General features: G+C 38.4%; 1 protein-coding gene across 1 annotated transcript; it reads left to right on the top strand.

The window, feature by feature from the left end:
* Positions 1-1753: 1753 nt before the first annotated feature.
* On the top strand, positions 1754-18677 carry LOC100768090 (aldo-keto reductase family 1 member C15). The gene is made up of 9 exons (XM_027405099.2): positions 1754-1840; positions 5632-5799; positions 7084-7200; positions 7969-8046; positions 9054-9176; positions 10074-10183; positions 13056-13221; positions 16063-16145; positions 18635-18677. Exons 1-9 carry the CDS (start codon positions 1754-1756, stop codon positions 18675-18677), a joined length of 975 nt encoding a protein of 324 aa, XP_027260900.1.
* Positions 18678-19425: the final 748 nt, after the last annotated feature.

Below are 19425 nucleotides of genomic sequence, written 5' to 3' on the forward strand. Positions count from 1 at the left end.
TCACTGTCTTGGCTTCTTTGCTCATCCCTCCTCCCTCTCCACAATGTTTCTATTTCAGGTTTCAAGGCTTGAACTATTTGAATTGTTTCCTTCACTTGTTTTTTTTTTCTTTCTGGTTTTCTGTGCATTCTTTAAGAGATTTGTCTATTTGGTATCTTCCAGGGACTGACTCAGGCAGAATAATCTTTTCACCTGATCCTTTCTTATGAGGCTTTGACACAGGACAAAACTAAAGCATGGCAGTTTTCTCCTGGTTATTGGTTGCAGTTTCATTGGGATCCATTTCTCACAGGAAAACACAGAGTGCTTGTGGTTTCTTGCTTCTTCTGGTTCCTTTTTTTCTTCTAACATCCAAGTTGAAAGAAAAATAGAAATTTATTAATTTTATATTTGTCTTGTATTATGTGAGGCTTCTTATTAACATAGAAAGAACATTATAATTCACTGTAAGAAAGAAAAAAAAACCCTCTTTCTATCAGTTGTCAATATGGGCCTGACTTGACTACTCAGTTTTTCTTTGTTCCTAGTATGAGTGTTTTCTTCCTTGGCCACTACTTCTCTATGGTCAGGGCTATATTATTGTCAAGCCTTTTCATAGAATGTAACCTTATTTCTGTTTAGTTTAACAGTTGAACCAAATAAAAGATGAAATGTGTATTCATAAAACTTACATCCAATAAAATTCTGGGATAATATACAATAAAAGGTGTAATAAAATCAGGCAAAATTTTGACCCCACCAAGAGATGTTTACATGGACTGTAAATAACAAGATAAATTATAGTGCTGTTGGAATACCAGTTGTAGAATTTCAAAACATGGAAGTGTGATATACTGTGATACTGAAAAAACTCCTACTTAGGGATTTCTGATTCTAGCTGACTTTCTGAATTAATTTAGAGTAAAGTTTACCAATTTGGTTTTTTTTGATCTGCATTAATAGATGTGAGCACAATGTAAGATGACACAAGAAAGCATGATGAATATTGTCTAATGAGGCTGCCAGAGTCATGAAGAACCTGAGACTCAAGCATATATACTGAACATAATAAACAGAGTATAAGGTTGGTGGTGACTGAACTGGAAGAGAGCAGGTTATTTTATTCTGGAAATAGACAACTATTTAAACAAAGGTAACAATCCAGAGATTTATCTGTGATATCAATCTAGTTTTTCTTGAGCAGAAATGATTAAAGAAACAAAATGGGGAGAATCTGAATTTTGAATGAAGCCTTAACACAGGGAAAAAGATAATTTTATAGCTAAATTAAAGGTGAATATTGCAAAGGAATTTTGTTGTCTATGTGCTTGGTCGCAGATAGCAAGCTTTGTTTGAGAAATTCTATAAAGTATTTTTGATAGGATTTATAAAACAAATAGAGGTCAAGGAAATTGACTAAGGTTCTGTAACAGAATTCATGTTTAGAAATGAATACTCTCATGATTGTTTTGCATCTTACAAAGGAAGTTTGGTGTAATTATCAGGGGCAGATTGTCACAGCTAGCTTTTCATTTCGGAGCTGATAATTCAACGTCTTCTAATGCATAAACTTTCTGTGTGTTTCCTGTAAGATATTCCTGTAGAGACATGAAGAGATTACAAGAAAGCCAGTGGACTCACTCCAGCTTCATTTTAGAGCCTTTGTAATTTCGGCCCCGCCTATCTTGACAGAAATAAAGAATGCAGGAGCTTTGTTCAGCTCAGGTTGTTGGGCAAGGAAAGACAGAGTCAGACTTATTGGGGTGTGAGTATCATGGATCTCAAACATAGTTATTCAGTGAAGCTTAATGATGGAAACTTGATGCCAGTGCTTGGATTTGGTACATTTGCTTCAGAAGAAGTAAGTGGAACTTTTGTGAACTAAAGGATTAGATATTAATGATCTTGGAAGTACTTTCAGAAGGAAGGATACCTGTACCTGATGGATGATTCATCTTGGCTTCCCTTTCACCATCTACCATTTACTTCTGTTCGTGCTTGGAGATGCTTATTGGTTCTTGGTGAGATGCTAAGGTGTTAGCTCTGAAGATTTGGAGGTTAATGATTTTGTAGGTGGATTATGTGTCATTATTGTTATTAACATTGTTTTCTGACAAATCTCAATGCTTACTATATATTTTAAGTGCTTACATATATGAATGCAATGAATTCTTGATGTAAGTATTCTCACTAATTTTTAAATTACTATCATATAAAGCTCAGGCTTCTTCTGCATCCTGTTCTTGGCTAGAAATTCATATGGGCAATGGATACTAGAGGAAATGGCTAACAGGAGGGACATTGGATAGCAGCTTTACTCTGAGTTTTTTTAAAAGAAGATGCCCTTGTTAGAGAATTTCAACTTCTTTGTTGAACATGTTTTTAAGATTTTCAACTTCATTTCTTCTTGTCTCTCTATTTAAAAACAACCCACTAAATCCAGTAATACTGACTATATGCATTTGACCATGAGGCCATCCACTAGAACATGACCAGTCTATTTGGGGTTACGTGCCTGCAGAAAACAGATTATTTTTCCCTCAAAAGCCATTAATTGTCAGTACCAGTTTAGCTGGGGGTGGGGCTTTGTCAGCTCATCCTCTGTTCATGCTACAGTGTTGACTGGATTGATATTGTGCAGGTTTTGCTCAGAGAACCACAGCTGCTGTCAGCCCATGAATGTAAGCAGCTCCATCACATCCAGGAGACACTGTTGTATAGCAGTTTTATTGTTTCTATGATCTCTGGTTCTTACAGTTTTTCTTCCTCCTCTTCCATGATGTTCCCTGAGTCCCTTGAAGGAAGGGTGTGCTATAGAAGCCCCATTTATAAGTAAGCACTCCATAGATACCTATTTTTTTGGACTTAAATAGTTGTGGGTCTTGGTATTAGTCATTTTCTATGGCAAAAGGAAGCTTCTTTGATAAAGACCGAGTGATGCACTAATCTATGGGCATAAAGATATGTATTTGGAATGCCAGTGTTCTTTTAAAAATGTCTATGAGAATCCACAATCATTCTGTTCATAAGTAAGTATTGAAGACTTGCAAGATATAAAGTAATAATGGGGATATGATCACTCTTCTTACTGAACAGCCCACTGCAGTGAACTGAAAGTGTCTATCTCTAGTCACAGGTAATAGAAGCTTTGAGGTGTCTTGGGAAGGATTGTTTCCAAATGACAGGGATAAATGTACTCGATGTTGGTGGAAGTGTGATGAATTACTACTGCCAGATAGAACCAATTTATTTGGATTATCATTTGTGATAGATTAAGTATAGATTGTGTGTTCTATAGCTTTTCTATTGTTAAAGACAGAATTGTATCTTAGGGAACAGAACATAAGCATTCCATAATGCTTTCACTTACAAAAGTAAAGGTAAAGCATTCCCGTGAGAAATAGAATAGAACAAACAGAAACTTCTTTCATAATCTAGCAGAACTTTTTATTGGGAATGTGACTCTTACTCCACCAATGACCTCCCTATGGGGTCATTGCTGGAGCAAAAGACAGCTTGGCTGTATGCCTTGTGACTTTGTTTGTCTAGTCAAGTCTCCTGGGAGCAACACAAACACAGGATATCAGATTAAATCACTAAATTGTACACTGACTGAAATTTGAGGACATTTTGTAATTGTCCTGACTGTCCCCAAACAGCAGCTAGTGAGGTGTGGTCCCTGTCCTGGTAAGAGTAGCTGGTCAGAAGAGTAGTTGTCAGTTCTCTGGGCATCTGCTATATCTAGTGTTCTCACTGTGTTTTTTTTTTTTTTCTGGATATGGATTTAACATCCTGCCCTTCAATCTCCCTAGTTCTGATGCAGACCAAGGGACAGACTCATGTAAATTTCCTTCATGTAAAATTAGTGGATCAATTTTTTTTCAATAAGGACAAATATGGAATCAATAAACTAGTGTTTAAATTAGAAAGGACTAATACACAGTTTACAGGTCTGGAGTATCATCTAGGATGGCTATGATTTTGGTTTTGAATGAATGATTTATTATGTATGTGTAAAAAAGTAAAAGAAATAAGTTATGAGGGTCAAACAGAGAGAAGAAGCAGATATACAGCAAAGCATTAAATCAGGGGACTGAAAAACATCTAGTAGAAACTAACTGTGAATGCCCCATTGAGGTAGCCAAATAGGATTTTCCAGTTAAAAGTTCATCCTGGACAGAGTGAAGTATCTTGGGTGAGACTTCCAGATAGAGTTGACATCATCAAATTGAATGCTCACAGCATCCAGCAGGAACTAACTGGGGAAGTTGAGGCAGTAAGTTGGAATTCCTTATTTAGCTCTCTCCCTGTAGATGAATTTCCTACGGGATGACTTTACTTCTTGTTCTTCTGCTTTTGCTCCTGCTCCTCCTTTTCTCTTTTCCTTCTTCTTGCTGTAGCCATTTCATATCATGGGATAAAAAGCAATCACCTCTGTTGGGAATGACTTATATTCTAACTATTTTTAAAACACATGTTTTCAATACTGTTAGCTGCTTAAGATTTTCCTCTCCCTGGTACAAAGCCAGAAGGTCAATCTGACCCAGGGCAGAGTGTTTTGGAGGACAATTGACATAAACACGCTCGTGTCTATAGTTGGTGGATAGGAAAAATCTGCTTGCAGGGCTAGCTTCTCAATGAGCTTTAGTAGCCTATGACAGACAATATACATTTATGCATATGCTTATTAAAATAGTCCTGGTAAATTATGTCGCTATTGATTGATAATTAACCAATCCAGTGTTCATGATCAAGCTTCTAACTGGTATTAAAATTTGTCCTGGCAATCATAGGAGTCTTCAATGCTAAAGATAAATTTTTGTGTGGCTTTCACAACAAAATAGAGATATATGAAGCATAGATGGAGAGCTGTTAAGATTATAATGATGATTAAAACAAGGTCTCATAGATTCTAGGCTGGCCTTGTACTCACTATGTAGATAAAAATGACCTTGACCTTCTGATCTTCCTGCCTCCCCATCTCTAAAGTTCTAGCATTGTAAGTGTGGGCTACCCCACCCACTTTTCATACTTGCTTGTGTAATTACTCTCTCCTCCACTTCTCAGAAATCTCATGGAAGAGATTTGTTCATAGAAAAATATCTAGTACTCCAGGGCCTAATATAGTATTGGACAAAAAGAAGGCACTCCGTAAATGCTAACTGCATACATGCTGAACATGAGGACCTGAAAAACGAAGGGAATAAAAGAATCTCTAGTGAACTGAAGAGCCTGTTTAAGTGGAAATTGAGAATGATGGTTAATAGGATCCAATTTTCAGTTGTCACACCATACATACCTATGTGTATGCACACCTGTCCTATCTACTGAGTGCCTTAGAATTTTTCTCCCAGTATGCAGCATTCCTGCTAGCTAGTTACTTGTAACTGATCTCTTTTGAATGAAAATTGCATTTACATGTTTCATATGAATCGAACATCATTAATTCATTCAGCCAAGATTTAGAAGGTAGTTTTTTTTTTTGTAGTTTGTGTTTACAGGTAGATTGTAAATCTACTATCAAGGTTTGCATCATCAAACAAGATCAACCATTGGGCTGGCAACACCTCAGAAAAAATACTATGAAGAAATAAATGACTTTTTCTTTCTGAGTTGGTCATAGCCTCAACTTTTCATACTCTTGTTTCATAGGTTCCAAAAAGCAAGGCCTTTGAGGCCACCAAAGTAGCCATTGATGTGGGTTTCCGTCACATAGATGCTGCATACTTTTATCAAAATGAGGAAGAAGTTGGACAGGCTCTTCGAGACAAGATCACTGATGGAACTGTGAAGAGGGAGGATTTATTCTATACCACCAAGGTGAACACTTACAGCAGGAATGGCTGGAAGCCATTGCCAATTCAGATATGTTACTGGGGAGGGAGATATCACCCCTTTAGTCTCAGTTTGAATCACGTCTTTATTGCAAAGACACATGATAGAAACATAGAGAACAGGGCCAACAAGATGACTCAGTGGAAAAAGATACAGGCTGCCATGTCTGGCAACAATTTATCCTGGGATGTACATGGTAGAAGAGAAATGATGCCTGATATCTTACCTCTACATGCATTAGTGTTCTCTCTCTCTTCCTCTCTTTCTTGTGTGTGTGTACACACACACACACACACACACACACACACACACACACTGATAAATAAAAAAATTAAAAAAGAAAAGGCTTCTTTTGCTCCAACTGTATTAAATGTGGGATATAGCTACTCAGTGTGTTTGAATATGAGGCCTTGTCTAGATATAAAATAAGGGAACAGTTCTGTGGGATAATCTGACTTCTTTGGGCCCTGAGAAACTAATTCTTCAGTAGAACACCGAGTGAGGCTGAGACTATTGTTCACAAAGGGACAACCTTTTTCTCAACTCAGCACTGGATGGAATGAAATTTTCAAAGTTTTCTCAGGTGGAAAGGCAGGCTTCTAGTGAAATTCCACCTGAGCCAAGGTCTCTGCAGATGTTTACTACTTATGTTCACACTGGTGGCTGTTTTATTTTATTTTATTTTAGACTGGATCTCTTAGAATTGGTTCTGAATTTACTAAGAATAGTAAATCCTTTGTCAACTTTATCTGTTATCAGTTACTTGGAAGCTTCAGCCAAAGGGATATTTTACTCTGCCCAGGATGGACTTGGATACCTCAATGGGGCTTTTACTGTTGGTTTCTACTACATGTTTTTCAGCCCTCTGATTTAATGTTTTGCTATATATCTGTGGCTTCTCTTGATTTGCCCCCACTTGCAGCCCATCATTTCTTGGCTTTTTTGAGACCAAAACCTCTAATTTTTACAATACTTAAATTGATTGTTTTCTAAATTTTGCTCATTATCCTCACATTGCTATCACTCAAATAAATCTCGGTATTCTATTGAAGATGTCATCTATAAGGAGCAGCAAAATTTGGGTAGGGTTATGGGAAGGATCTGGGAAAAGTTGGGTGAGGGGAAAATCATGATCAAAATACATCGTATGGAAAAATTTTGATAAAAATATGTAAAAATTTAGCCCCAGATGTTCTTAGCTTAGCTGAGACCACCATAGCAGGTCTTGATTCTTTTACAACAATGTGTAATTTTGTTTGGAAACTGTAGATTTGGGCTACTTTCCTTAGACCAGAGTTGGTTCGTCAGTGCCTGGAGAGATCGCTGAAGAAACTTGGGCTGGATTATGTAGATCTCTGCATTATTCATGTACCTTTTGCCATGAAGGTCAGTTTTGGATTTTTATGTCCTAGACTATTATAACTTTTATATTATATCAGGACACTAAGATTTTTCTTGGTTCTTGCTCTCATCCTCCAGTCTTCAGGAGGGTTGAAGTTCAAGGACTTCACTGCCTTTTATCGATCAGAGTGCCCCAGATTGTGGAGACTTCTGAGACTCTAGAGGGGCTCTCCATCTCCTTAGGGCATGTTCTCACCTATGTGTATCTCTCACACTAGGACACAGGGACCTGGATTTGGGTAAGGGGCATTTAGGCTTGGGTTCCTTTGGGTCTTAAGGCTTCATTTTCTTATCATGGTACATGTTTGCTGATCACATCTGACAGACTCGTTAACTCAGAATCAAGTTATCATAAAGTGGAGCAAAAGCTCATGATTAATAGCAAAAGTTCTATCCTTTACACTCTTCTTTCATTGGGATATGAAATAAATTCCAGTGGAAAGAACCCTCATAATTGTGAAATTTAGGGCTTCATGGGGGTCCAGGGGGAGAAAAGTGGTGGCAATCAAGAGGAAAGATGTTCTGATATAATCTCTTAGATAATTTCAATTTTCCTTCTCCCAAGTCTCCCTTTAAAGATACATGTGCTCATGTGTGCATGTGCATGCATGCACATGGGATGCACACATGAGTGCACACATACACAGAGTGATTAACACAATCTCCTGAATATTGGATGAATAAACTCATTGGGCACTAGAACTTGACTGTTAGATAAAGTATTTGTTAAATTCTCTTTTCTCTGCATTCTAGCCAGGAGAGGAACTTCTGCCAAATGATGCTAGTGGAAAAATTATTTTAGAAACAGTGGACATTCGTGATACATGGGAGGTAGGTACTACTGCAGACACCCTAAGGCACTGTGTGACAACAGAGGAACCAATTAATAAAGAATTAGAAGACACAGGTTTTGTTTCATTAATTGACAAACCTAAGACATATAATGCCTAGTTTTATAGTAACTTACTATGCTGTGTTGAGTTGATAACCCTGGGAAGCCTGATCATTTCTGTAGGGAAATGGAGGAGGAGTGGATCTGTGGGAGAGGGGAGTTGGGGAGGAGGAACTAGGAAGAGTGGATGGAGAGGAAACTATGGTTGGGATATAATATATGAGAGAATAACAAACAACAACAACAAACCCTTCAATGTCAGTAATTTCATCTGTAGAGTATGAGTTGAGAGGGATGAACTTTAAATTTTAATATCAACTCTGATTTGAGGTAGACATTTCATTGCCTCATAGATCCAATCAACAAAAATCCATTTAAAGGGGATTAGCAGAAAGAAACTCAAGAAAGGTTATGACACTATTCCAGGACAGAAAAACACACCTTTTCAGAAGTGTAATCTGCCTTAGCACAGAGCAAGTTGTAATTGAGAATGAAACCTGCCATTATATATCCTATCTAATATACTCACAGTTTTTCAACATTATAGAAAAAAAGTAAGAATACATTTTTAACTAGCATAAGATCCAAGAATTCTTTGTCTTTGACTATGATGGCATTTATTGAAGAACCTCGCATGCCTGACATCAAAACAGATGCCACTAAAAAGGGTAGGAGAAGTAAGGGGAGACTAATGTATGTTTGTTGTTCTCAATGTGCATGAAATTGAATGAGCAGACAAATATGTATTCATTGCAGGTAAGTGCATAAGGCAAGGCTGAATTCAAGTGACAACATTGTTTTGAAATTGTAACGGAAATTATGTAAGTAAATGAAATTATTATGTAAGTAACTGAAATTATTACGTAAGTGTTCAAACAAGCCCAAGGGAAAACTACAAAGCACAGAGTGAGTTGAGGATTAACTAGATATTTTTCTTCTTCCCTAGGCCCTGGAGAAGTGTAAAGACTCAGGTTTAACCAAGTCCATAGGGGTGTCCAATTTCAACCACAAACAGCTGGAATTGATTCTGAACAAACCAGGGCTAAAATACAAACCCACTTGCAACCAAGTAAGCTCTTAGTCCACCTTGGCTATCCCTTATCTTTTGTTCTTCACAAGCTTCTTCCTTACTTGTTACTTTCCAAATTTCTGCTTTGAACCAGCTATTTGGGTTATAGCTATTTACATTGAGATAGGGAATATCAGTGATGGTTCAGGTTGACTAGAGTGGGAAGAACAAGACAGGGGAAAGGCTGCTTGATTGACTAAAATCACTGCTCTTCTTAGAAGGAATACCACTGCTCAACAACACTCACAATGTGTGCTGTACTGAAAATCATATAAAATGTTAAAAACATAAAGAAGATTGAAATGAAGCACAGCAAAATTGTATTGTTGTATTGTTCTGCTGCCACTCTGGAAATTTGTGGTGGCTTCTTTCCTAAATTTAGGTGGAACGCATTTTTAAAAAAACTCTTACCTTTAACAGAATTTAAAGATACAAAGGGCACTGAGAATTGAGTTACTACAACCTTCCTTCACCAGTATCCACGAACACACTCAACAATTTCTCTTTTATACAAATTTGTTATATACAATTTTGAGGTATTTTAGGGCAGGCATTATGCAATTTTTAGCCCATATTTTAAAAATACATGATTAAAAATATCATTGCTAGAATACCGTTAAAGCACCCACACTTTGAGCAATGATCGGTATCATATGATCATGTCTTTTTATTTCCTTGATACTTGGGACTGTACCAGAGGCAAGTTGGAAATGGGAAATTTTAATCTTAAAATACTAATAAAAAGACATAAAAAGTATCTCAGGGAAAAATGACCTATTTGAAGCATATTTTACTTAAGTCAGTATAGAAGTAGATCTGCCCTTGAGGCACTTGTAAAACCTGCATGACATTGTTGGCTCATACATTCTGATACCATTTTGTTTTGGAAATTTACAGGTAGAATGTCACCCGTATCTCAATCAGAGCAAACTTCTGGAATTCTGCAAATCCAAAGACATTGTTCTAGTTGCCTACAGTGCCCTGGGATCCCACAGAGACCCAAACTGGTAATTGGACTTTATTTCCTTATGTCAATACTTCCGTGGTGACAAAGAATTAACTTTTAATCTTGTGGAAAGTTCAACCATGAAGAAACAAGTTGAGTAATGCAGCAGTTCCTATGCACCAGAGTTGAGCTTCAAGCTCACTAAGTAGTCTTTTATTCTTGCTTTATCTGTCTACCTGTTTCCAGCACTAATAAGCATAGCTCTAAAAGGAATTTTAAGGCATAATTTATAGAGATTAGACTGCATATATCCTAGCTATTCCATTTTGACTATTGGGTAGAATGTAAAACCTACATTTGTATGAATAATATAAACCCAGAGGCAGATATTGGGGTTCAAGCTGAAGATCAGAGAAACAAAGCAGCCAAGCCAACTGAGAGCTCTTACCTCTCCCAAGGCTAGAGCAATACTGTCCTCAGCGTGACTGGAGACTAATTGCCTGCTATATTCTGTATGAGATCCTGAGCTTCTTCTTATATACCTCTCTAGTGCTGGGATTAAAGGCATGAGCTCTGTTTCTCTTTTAGACTGATTCACTCTCATGTAGCCCTGGATGGCCTTGAACTCCCAGAGATCTATCTGCCTCTGTTTCCTGAATCTTGGGATTAAAGGTATGGTCACCACTGCCTGGCCTCTATGGCTGTGGCTAGCTTTGTGTTCTGATCTCCAGGCAAGCTTTATTAGATCATAAACAATATATCACCACACAAATTCACATCATTTCTATATGAACTCTCTTATTTTTACAACATTGACTATTTGATTTAGGAGGGACTTAGAACCATCTTCTCTCATAATATCAGATGATGTTATACAGAATCCAAAAGAGAGAATTCCCGGGAGAAAATATGACTGTCTTTCCAAGTGGTGATATTGACTTACAGGGTATCTAACATGCTATTAAAGACTTTTTAAAGAATATATTCAACTGAAGTCATGAGAATATAGCTGTATGTGCATGGATAAGCTAAAAAATCCATAGGCTTAGGAAACTTAAACTGCCCTTACATTTATCAGGGAATTCTGAGTTCTATTTGTAGATGCAGAGATAGCAGGTTTGTATAAGCATGCGTTAGTTGATTTTTTTTTCCGTCAACTTGACACAAATCTGGTAAGAAAGAAAAAGCTCCATGGGGGAATCTTCAAAGTCTGTCATATCATTTGAAGCCGGGCCTAGACCCTCCCTAGTTTGTCTAGGCTGAGAGAGTAACCCTCTATGTGGAGAGGGCTCCCAAAGTTCATTGGTGTACTAGGGGTAAATACTGATCCACTACCAGTGGCCCCACAGATTGTCCAGACCTCCAAACTGACTTCCTCCTTCAGGGGGTCTGGAACAGTCCTATGCTTGTTTCCCAGCTATTAGTCTTGTTCAGGTCAGCTGTTTCTGTGGGTTTCTCCAGCCTGGTCTTGACCCCTTCGCTTATCCCTCCTCCCTCTCTGCAACTGGATTCCAGAGTTCAGTTCAGTGTTTATCTGTGGGTGTCTGTGTCTGCTTCCATCAGCTACTGGATGAAAGCGCTAGGTTGTTGCTAGGAGTCTTAGCTGGGGACATCCTTGTATATTCTTGACAATTTCTCTAGCATCAGGTTTCTTCCTAACCCCATAATGGCTCTCTCTCAAGGTATCTCGTTCAGCAATTCTTATTTTTTAAATTTCATATTATTCTAAGTAACTTGATAAAAATCACATGCTACATATGATGAGAATTATTCTTTTCTAGTGTTTCCTTATCAAATCTACTCTGTGCTTGCTAGTTATTTGTTGTTTGGTTTATCAGGACAACCATTATAGCATGGCATAACTTGCATTCAAATAACCCTTATTTTAATCAATAAAGGCCCCAAAGCATGAGAATAGTGCTACTTGAAATTTGGATAGGGCAAAGAGAAGTACTTACTTCATATGAAAATGGGAAAGTTCTCAGAGTAATAAAAGAGAAAATTTATACGCTGAGCTTTCTAAGATAAATGGTAAGAATGCATCTTCTATCCCTGAAATGTCAAGAAGGAAAAGGAAATTCATGCTAGCTTTGTTATATCACCAAGCATAAGATTCACTAATGGAAGCTGGAGAAAGTATCACTTCACACACATGTATACTGCACATAGGACTATTCCAAGACCATCTGAGGAGAAAAGAGAGTATCTGTATTACTGAAATATTCCATTACATTGACACCTGTCCTGCACAGCATTTATCTTCTCATCTTAGTTGTTTACAATTGCTATAAAATAGAGCCTTCACGCAGTAGCTGATGGAAGCAGAAGCAGAGACTCACAGCTAAGCATGAGCTGAACTCCTGGAATCCAGTTGTAGAGAAAGAGGAGGGATGAACAAAAGGGTCAAGACCATGCTGGGGAAACCCACGGAAACAGCTGACCTGAGCAAGTGGGAACTCATGGGCCCCAGTCTGACAGCTGGGGAACCAGCATAGGACTGAACCAGGCTCCCTGAATGTGGGTGTCAGTTAGGAGGCCTGGGCAGTCTATGGGGCCTCTGGCAGTGGAACCAGTATTTATCCCTAGTGTATGAATGAACTTTGGGAGCCCATTTCCTATGGAGGGATACACTCTCAGCCTGGGTACACTGGGGAGGGCCTAAACCCTGCCCCAAATGATGAGACAGACTTTGATGATTCCCCCCATGGAAGACCTCATCCTCCCTAGAGAGTGGATGGGGTGGGAGGGGGGTTGGTGGGGGGCATGGGAGGATGGAAGGGAAAGGGAACTGGGATTGATATGTAAAATAAGATTGTTTCTAATTGAAATACACACACACACACACACACACACACACACACACACACACACACACACACATATAATTTCATTTGCCATCTCTGTTTGAGTATGTTTTGTGTATTTTTTTTCAGGATCGACAGTGATAGCCCATACCTTCTGGAGGAGCCTATCTTAAAGACCATTGCCAAGAAACATAACCGAACTCCAGGCCAAGTTGCCCTGCGCTACCTGCTACAGAGGGGTGTGGTGGTTTTGGCCAAGAGCTTCAATGAGAAGAGAATCAAAGAGAACTTCCAGGTAAAAGCCCAAGAGCATTTCTCCAGAATGAGACCTGGGACAATTTCCTTCCAATAGGAGTTCTGGTTATTTATTCACTCTCATGTATTGTCCCTGTGTGCTATAGACAGCAGCTTGAAAGGACAGCAGAGAAAGCACTGGGTAAAAAGCTGGTGGGTAAAAGATGGGGTCTCCTTCACACTAAGCTTTGCCTTTTACAAGTTCTTTAACAAGATGTATTACAGCTCTATTACTTCAAGTGGTTGTGGGAGTCCTTTCAGATGGCAGAGAAGTTTAAAAACCTTCATTTCTGTTCTTTACATTCTCTGCTTTACAAATCCCTGATTGCATTAAGTACAACAATTTGGGTTAATATTAAATCCAAATAAAATGGCTGGTTGGTTAAACCACTGGACTATTCCAATACATTTTTACTTTTTGCTCCCTATAGTACTGGGCATGGTTCTGTGAGAGTTTTTCATTAACTTAGAATTATTTAGTTACATGCCTGTGTGCTTTCTGAAGTATGGGATGTTACATATGGCCATTTCCACTTTATCAATGGTGTTTCTCTTGGCAGTAAAGGAGCTAAATAAATTTATAGACTGACCATATAAAGAAATCAATGATTAAAATTATTTCTTAAATTCTTTCTCGTATATGCACTAGCTAGTCTCTCATACCAATAAGTGTTTTTTTTTTCATTTGTCTTGTTTAGAATCTTGTAAGGTTAAAAAAATTACCCTTTTGTTTAGTTTCTGTATGTATTTGTGTTTGAGGACATACTCACCAGCACACAGTGGGTGGCCAGAGGATTAGTTGTGGGAGTTGTTCCTCTCCATCTACCAAGTGGATCTCAGGGGTGGAATGAAGTGTCAGCAGGCACCATTACCTGCTGCTGATTTCAAGTAGAAATATGCTCCATAGACTCACGTATTTGAATAGTTTTAAGATGACAGCTAAAAATTTCAGTAGTATAATATTTATAAAAGTAATCGAGGCAGCTGGTCACATTGTATCCAGAGTCAAAAAGTAAAGAGGCTTGAATGCTTGAATGCATGCTCAGCTCTTCTCTGCTTTGTGCAGTTCAAGATCCCTGCTCAGGGAATGGTCCTACCCACAATTAGGATGGGTCTTCTCAAGCCAGGCAGTGGTGGCGCACGCCTTTGATCCCAGCACTTGGGAGGCAGAGGCAGGCAGATCTCTTCTAGTTTGAGGCCAGCCTGGTCTACAGAGCGAATTCAGGGACAACTAGGGCTGTTACACAGAGAGACCCTGTCTAGAATAAAAAAAAGGTCATCTCATATCAGTTACCATAATCAAGATAATCCTCACAAGAATACCCTATGATTCATCTCACTGATAATTCTAGATTCTGTCAAGTTGAGTTAACATTAACCATCACATCTGCCACTGTTTTTTTTTTTTTTTTGGTTTTTCGAGACAGGGTTTCTCTGTGTAGCCTTAGAGCCTATCCTGGCACTCACTCTGTTGACCAGGCTGGCCTCGAACTCACAGAGATCCACCTGCCTCTGCCTCCTGAGTGCTGGGATTAAAGGCATGCACACTGACGCCACATATACCTTTAATTGATAAATGATTGGATATATATATATATATATATATATATATATATATTTGATTTTCATATATATATACATATATAAACATAAATCATATATATCAGAAGTTCAAGGCATTCTTGGCAATATAAAAAATTTGAGGCCACTTTGGGCTACACGAGATTATGTCTCAAATTAACAAAATCACCTATTATATGTAGTAGGTCGGTAGACAGATGGATGGGACTCTGCAGTTTTTTTTTTTTTAATGTGTGTGTATATGGTGTATGCGTTGTCATATATGTCCTGTACTGGGCACCCTTCTCTTTACTCCCTGCCTTGTTGTCTTGAGACAAACTGTCTCACTGAATACACAGGTAGGATGACAGCCTTCCAGTTCCAGCAGTCCTCCGTCTCGTTCTCTCTAAAGTATTGGGGTTATAGGCACTCTTATGACTTTTTTTTTTGTATGGGTGAGAAGATTTGAACTCAGGTCCCTATGCTTATACAGTAAGTGATCTTACCCACTAGGTAGATCTTGAATTTTTGATGAACTTTTCTCCTGATGAGGTAATTGGCAACATATTTTGCCAAAGATCTCCATGCTTTTCTATTAAAGCACTTTCCTCTGGGAACTCCATACTATCAAATACAAACAAAGATGGATTTGAGTGAGAGAGACTGACTCAGATAGGAGAAATCATTTAATACAGGATCCATTATCTCAGTGATTGATCAGAAAGGTTCTTTCGATAAAGAAGAATAGACATAGATAATGTTTGAGAACACGAGAAGATTGAGTGGTACTGTTGAACAATTGATCCGGGCATGATTTTTTTTTCAACTAAATCAAGTCCTAGAGAGGAGTTAGACTATGCTCTATGATTGGGTGGGTTCTATTCAAGGCTGGATCAAATTCCAGGGTTGCAAAGGAAGAAAAATTCAACAAATTTTGGTAAGGCCAAATCTAGTATTTCATCTAGATTTGAAAATTAATTTGGGAGTTCTTTTTTTCCTGCCTTACTTAAGATTAGGGATTGATGAGTCTTCTTCCTTTTGTGAAGTGGATCAAAGTAGGACAGGAATGGGAAAGGAGGGGCTGCAGTACTCAGCCAACTGTTCTGAGACCAGGACTACCTGGAAGCCAATGGTGACAAAAATTCTTCTCTTAAAGCCACCCTTGTTGCTATCCCCCTTATATTTCAAGGTAGAAGGCCACTTCAATGGCTTATTTATTTATTTATTTATTTATTTATTTATTTATTATTTTTAGTGTTTGTGCCTCTGTCTTTCTTTCTAGGTGTTTGACTTTGAATTGACCCCAGAGGACATGAAAGTGATTGACAGCCTCAACAAAAATTTTCGATATAGTAAAATGTCATTGTAAGTAACTCTTATAGCTACTTTATAGGTTGCTTGCATTTTGTAACAAGCAGGTAAGCCATGAAGATGTTCGGCAGGATCCAGGGAATGGTCAGTGTAGCAAACTTTTGCTTTTGAATGGTTGGGAGATATATATATATATATATATATATATATATATATATATATATTCAAAGTAAAACAGTAAGTAGTGATATATTGCAAACATGATTAAATTGTGCACTCAAAATATCCAGAATTTGACTGAGACAGTGCCTTTAAAGCAGCCATCCTGAGTTTTCAATAGGGAGGGTCCTGAACAGATCACAGGTTCTACTTAGGTGAGGCTTCTAGGTAAAAGGCACATAACAGCAGAAAAGTAACATTTTATTAAACTGGATGCTTACAAACACCCAGCAAAAAACAACTGGGGAAGTCGAGTCAGTCAGCTAGAGTTTCTAATAGATAGTCCTGAGCAGGGAAGAGTAACCCCCTAAGGTGAGGATTCCAACTAGAACAAACAGCAGAAGACAGAGATAACATTATCAAAATGGGTGCTTGCAACACCCAGCCTGGGAATACGGAGATCCACCAGTTACTGGTGGTGAGAAATTGAAGTCAAATTCAAGATTCAACAGAACCAGGAGACTCTAGGCTCTGCTGCAAAAGTGTGCCTTTACTGGCATTCTGTGAAGCTTTCTTTGTTCTGGAGAGCTCAGAGTTCAAAGGAGGGAAGAGAGAAACAATGAAAAGCATTCAGACTATTACTTATCACTAGATATGCTTGGGAGACAGAAGATCTCTTGGCTGCCTGAATAATGTCCTTGAGCACACTAAACTTTATAGATGAGAAGGGGAGGGGACACATTTTACCCTTGACACTCCTTGGCAGGTGGGAGGCATTCTCCTCCTGGGCATAAACAAAGTGCTATGGGTCCGAGTTGACCCAGCAGGGCAATATATGAAAGTCAGGTCACAGGGGAAAATGAGGCAGTTCTCAGGGCTGCACTCCTGGCTTCTTTTTCCCATGGCCGGCACTTTTATATTATGGAAACCTGTCACTGTTCTCAAAAGCATGATGATTTCACTCTTGGGCTGATTTCTTCTTTCCCTGTGAGAGTTTTTTCATGGGGGGTAGGGACATCCCAACCCTAGACCAGGCACTTTGGAGGATACGTTGAGACAAAAATACTTTGGGTCTTAAATGAGGGAAGTGGCAACTCTGCTTCCAGAGCCAACTTTTCGGTGACCTCAAACAACACATGATAGCTTTTCAATATAATGTCATTACAGAAGGCTTACCTAGTTTTCAGAATAGGGTTGCAGCAAGTACATCTCTATAGTCCTCAGAAGAGAGGGATTTCTTCTGAAGTTCATGACATGTAGTGAGACTCAGGACCAACCCCATTTCAAAACTGGCCAAGCTGGGACTGTAGCTTAGTTGGTACAATGCTTCCCAAGCCCCACATAAAAAAAGGCACGGTAGCCTAAACCATTATTGTCAGCCTCCGAGAGGCACAGACAGGAGCATCAGAAGTTTAAGGTCATACTTGATTACACAGTGAGTTCAAATTAAGCACAGAATACATGTGACCTTGTCCCTCCAAAAAGTCTATGTGACATTATTGTGAAGTGATGTGAAAAAATTGTCCCATGACCTTTGTCCAAAATAAATCATGTCTTCAGGGCTCACCTCCCATTAGACACAGAGAACAGACTATCTATGGGTCATGATATATTAAGAGACCCATCAAAATGCTTTCTCATTAATGTGTATTAAAATCAAAAGAAATAAAAGAGAATTCAACAATAATGAACATACAGTAATGCATCAAGCCTATTTTAACTTTGCCTATGTTAAAGCAGTGCAGCATGTACTTCACACCATCTTTGTGGAATATGGACTCTCAGTTGATAGGAGTAAGTCCTAGGGGAAATACAATTCTCTTTTAGCTTCCTCTTCTCTGTGTCCATTGGCATTTGCCCTGAACCAGTCCTTTCCCAAGCTCTATCTATTGTTCCCAGATGTATCTATTCCTTGACTTTCATTTTCCTATAACATCCCTATTTCTTTAGCTATATAATCTTACTAACTTGAAATATAGGAAATCATGAAATGGGGCTAGCAAGATATCTCAGTGTATAAAGAAGCTTATTATGTAAGCTCAACCACCTGAGTTCAATCCCTGGAAAGTGGAAGGACAGAGCTGACTCTATAAAGCAGTTCTTTGACTTCCACATGCATGTCTTGACACACAAATAATAATAATAATAATAATAATAATAATAATAATAATCACCATAATAATCATAATCATAAAGGTAATAACACTTTAGGAAGACAATAATGAAATCAGTTGATCTACAACCATAATTGTTGATGTGCTCCATTGCATTTAGCAAGACAGGGTCCGCTGAAGATTGTCTGGGTCCTCACATCCTGACTATCTTTATTTTGTCTATCAGAAGTGTGACTCATGAGCAAACAAGTGTTTCTTTTTCTCTTTCAGTGCGGTGGATCACCCTTTCTATCCATTTTTGGAAGAATATTGAGCATGAGCTGCTATTATGGAGCCTTTCCTCCTCCAGAAAAGGTTTATTTGGTTGAATGGTTAGAAGCAATATTCCTGCCTTTAGGTTCTTGTCTACTGTCACAAAACTATGATTCTCAAGTGAGGGCATTTGTTTTTCCTGATGATTAAAAATAACACACAAATTACAGAGAATTTACAAAAAAGGAAATAGTTGATGTAGCTTCCTTGATTTTTATGTAATTTCAAGTCTGTATTTTATTTGCAAAATTAAAATAAATTTCAACACGTGGACCATATGCTTTTAAAATACATTTTGGATGGCATATAAGTTAGTCATCAATCTCATTATTAGGGGAGGGCATTTAAGGTAGCCTCTCCTCTGTTGCTTAGATTGTTAGCTGGTGTCATCTTTGTAGATCTCCAGAAATTTCCCCAGTGCCTGATTTCTCTGTAAACCAAAAATGTCTTCCTCTATTATGGTATCTTCATTCTTGTTATCTTCTATTCTTCCCCTGACTCAACCTTTCTGCTCCCTCATGTTCTCTGCATCCCTCCTCTTCTCCCTTTCTCATTCTCTATAGCCTTCATCCAGCAGCTGGTGGAAGTAGAAGCAGATACCCACAACTAATCATTGAACTGAACTGGAACCCAGATGCAGAGAAGGACGAGTGAAGGGGTCCACACCAGGCTGATGAAATCCATAGAAACAGCTGATCTGAACATTGGGGAACTCTTGCTCCCCAGACTGATAGCTCGAATACCAGAAT

This window comes from Cricetulus griseus, chromosome 3 (assembly GCF_003668045.3).
Source record: "Cricetulus griseus strain 17A/GY chromosome 3, alternate assembly CriGri-PICRH-1.0, whole genome shotgun sequence".
NCBI classification, from domain to species: domain Eukaryota; kingdom Metazoa; phylum Chordata; class Mammalia; order Rodentia; family Cricetidae; genus Cricetulus; species Cricetulus griseus.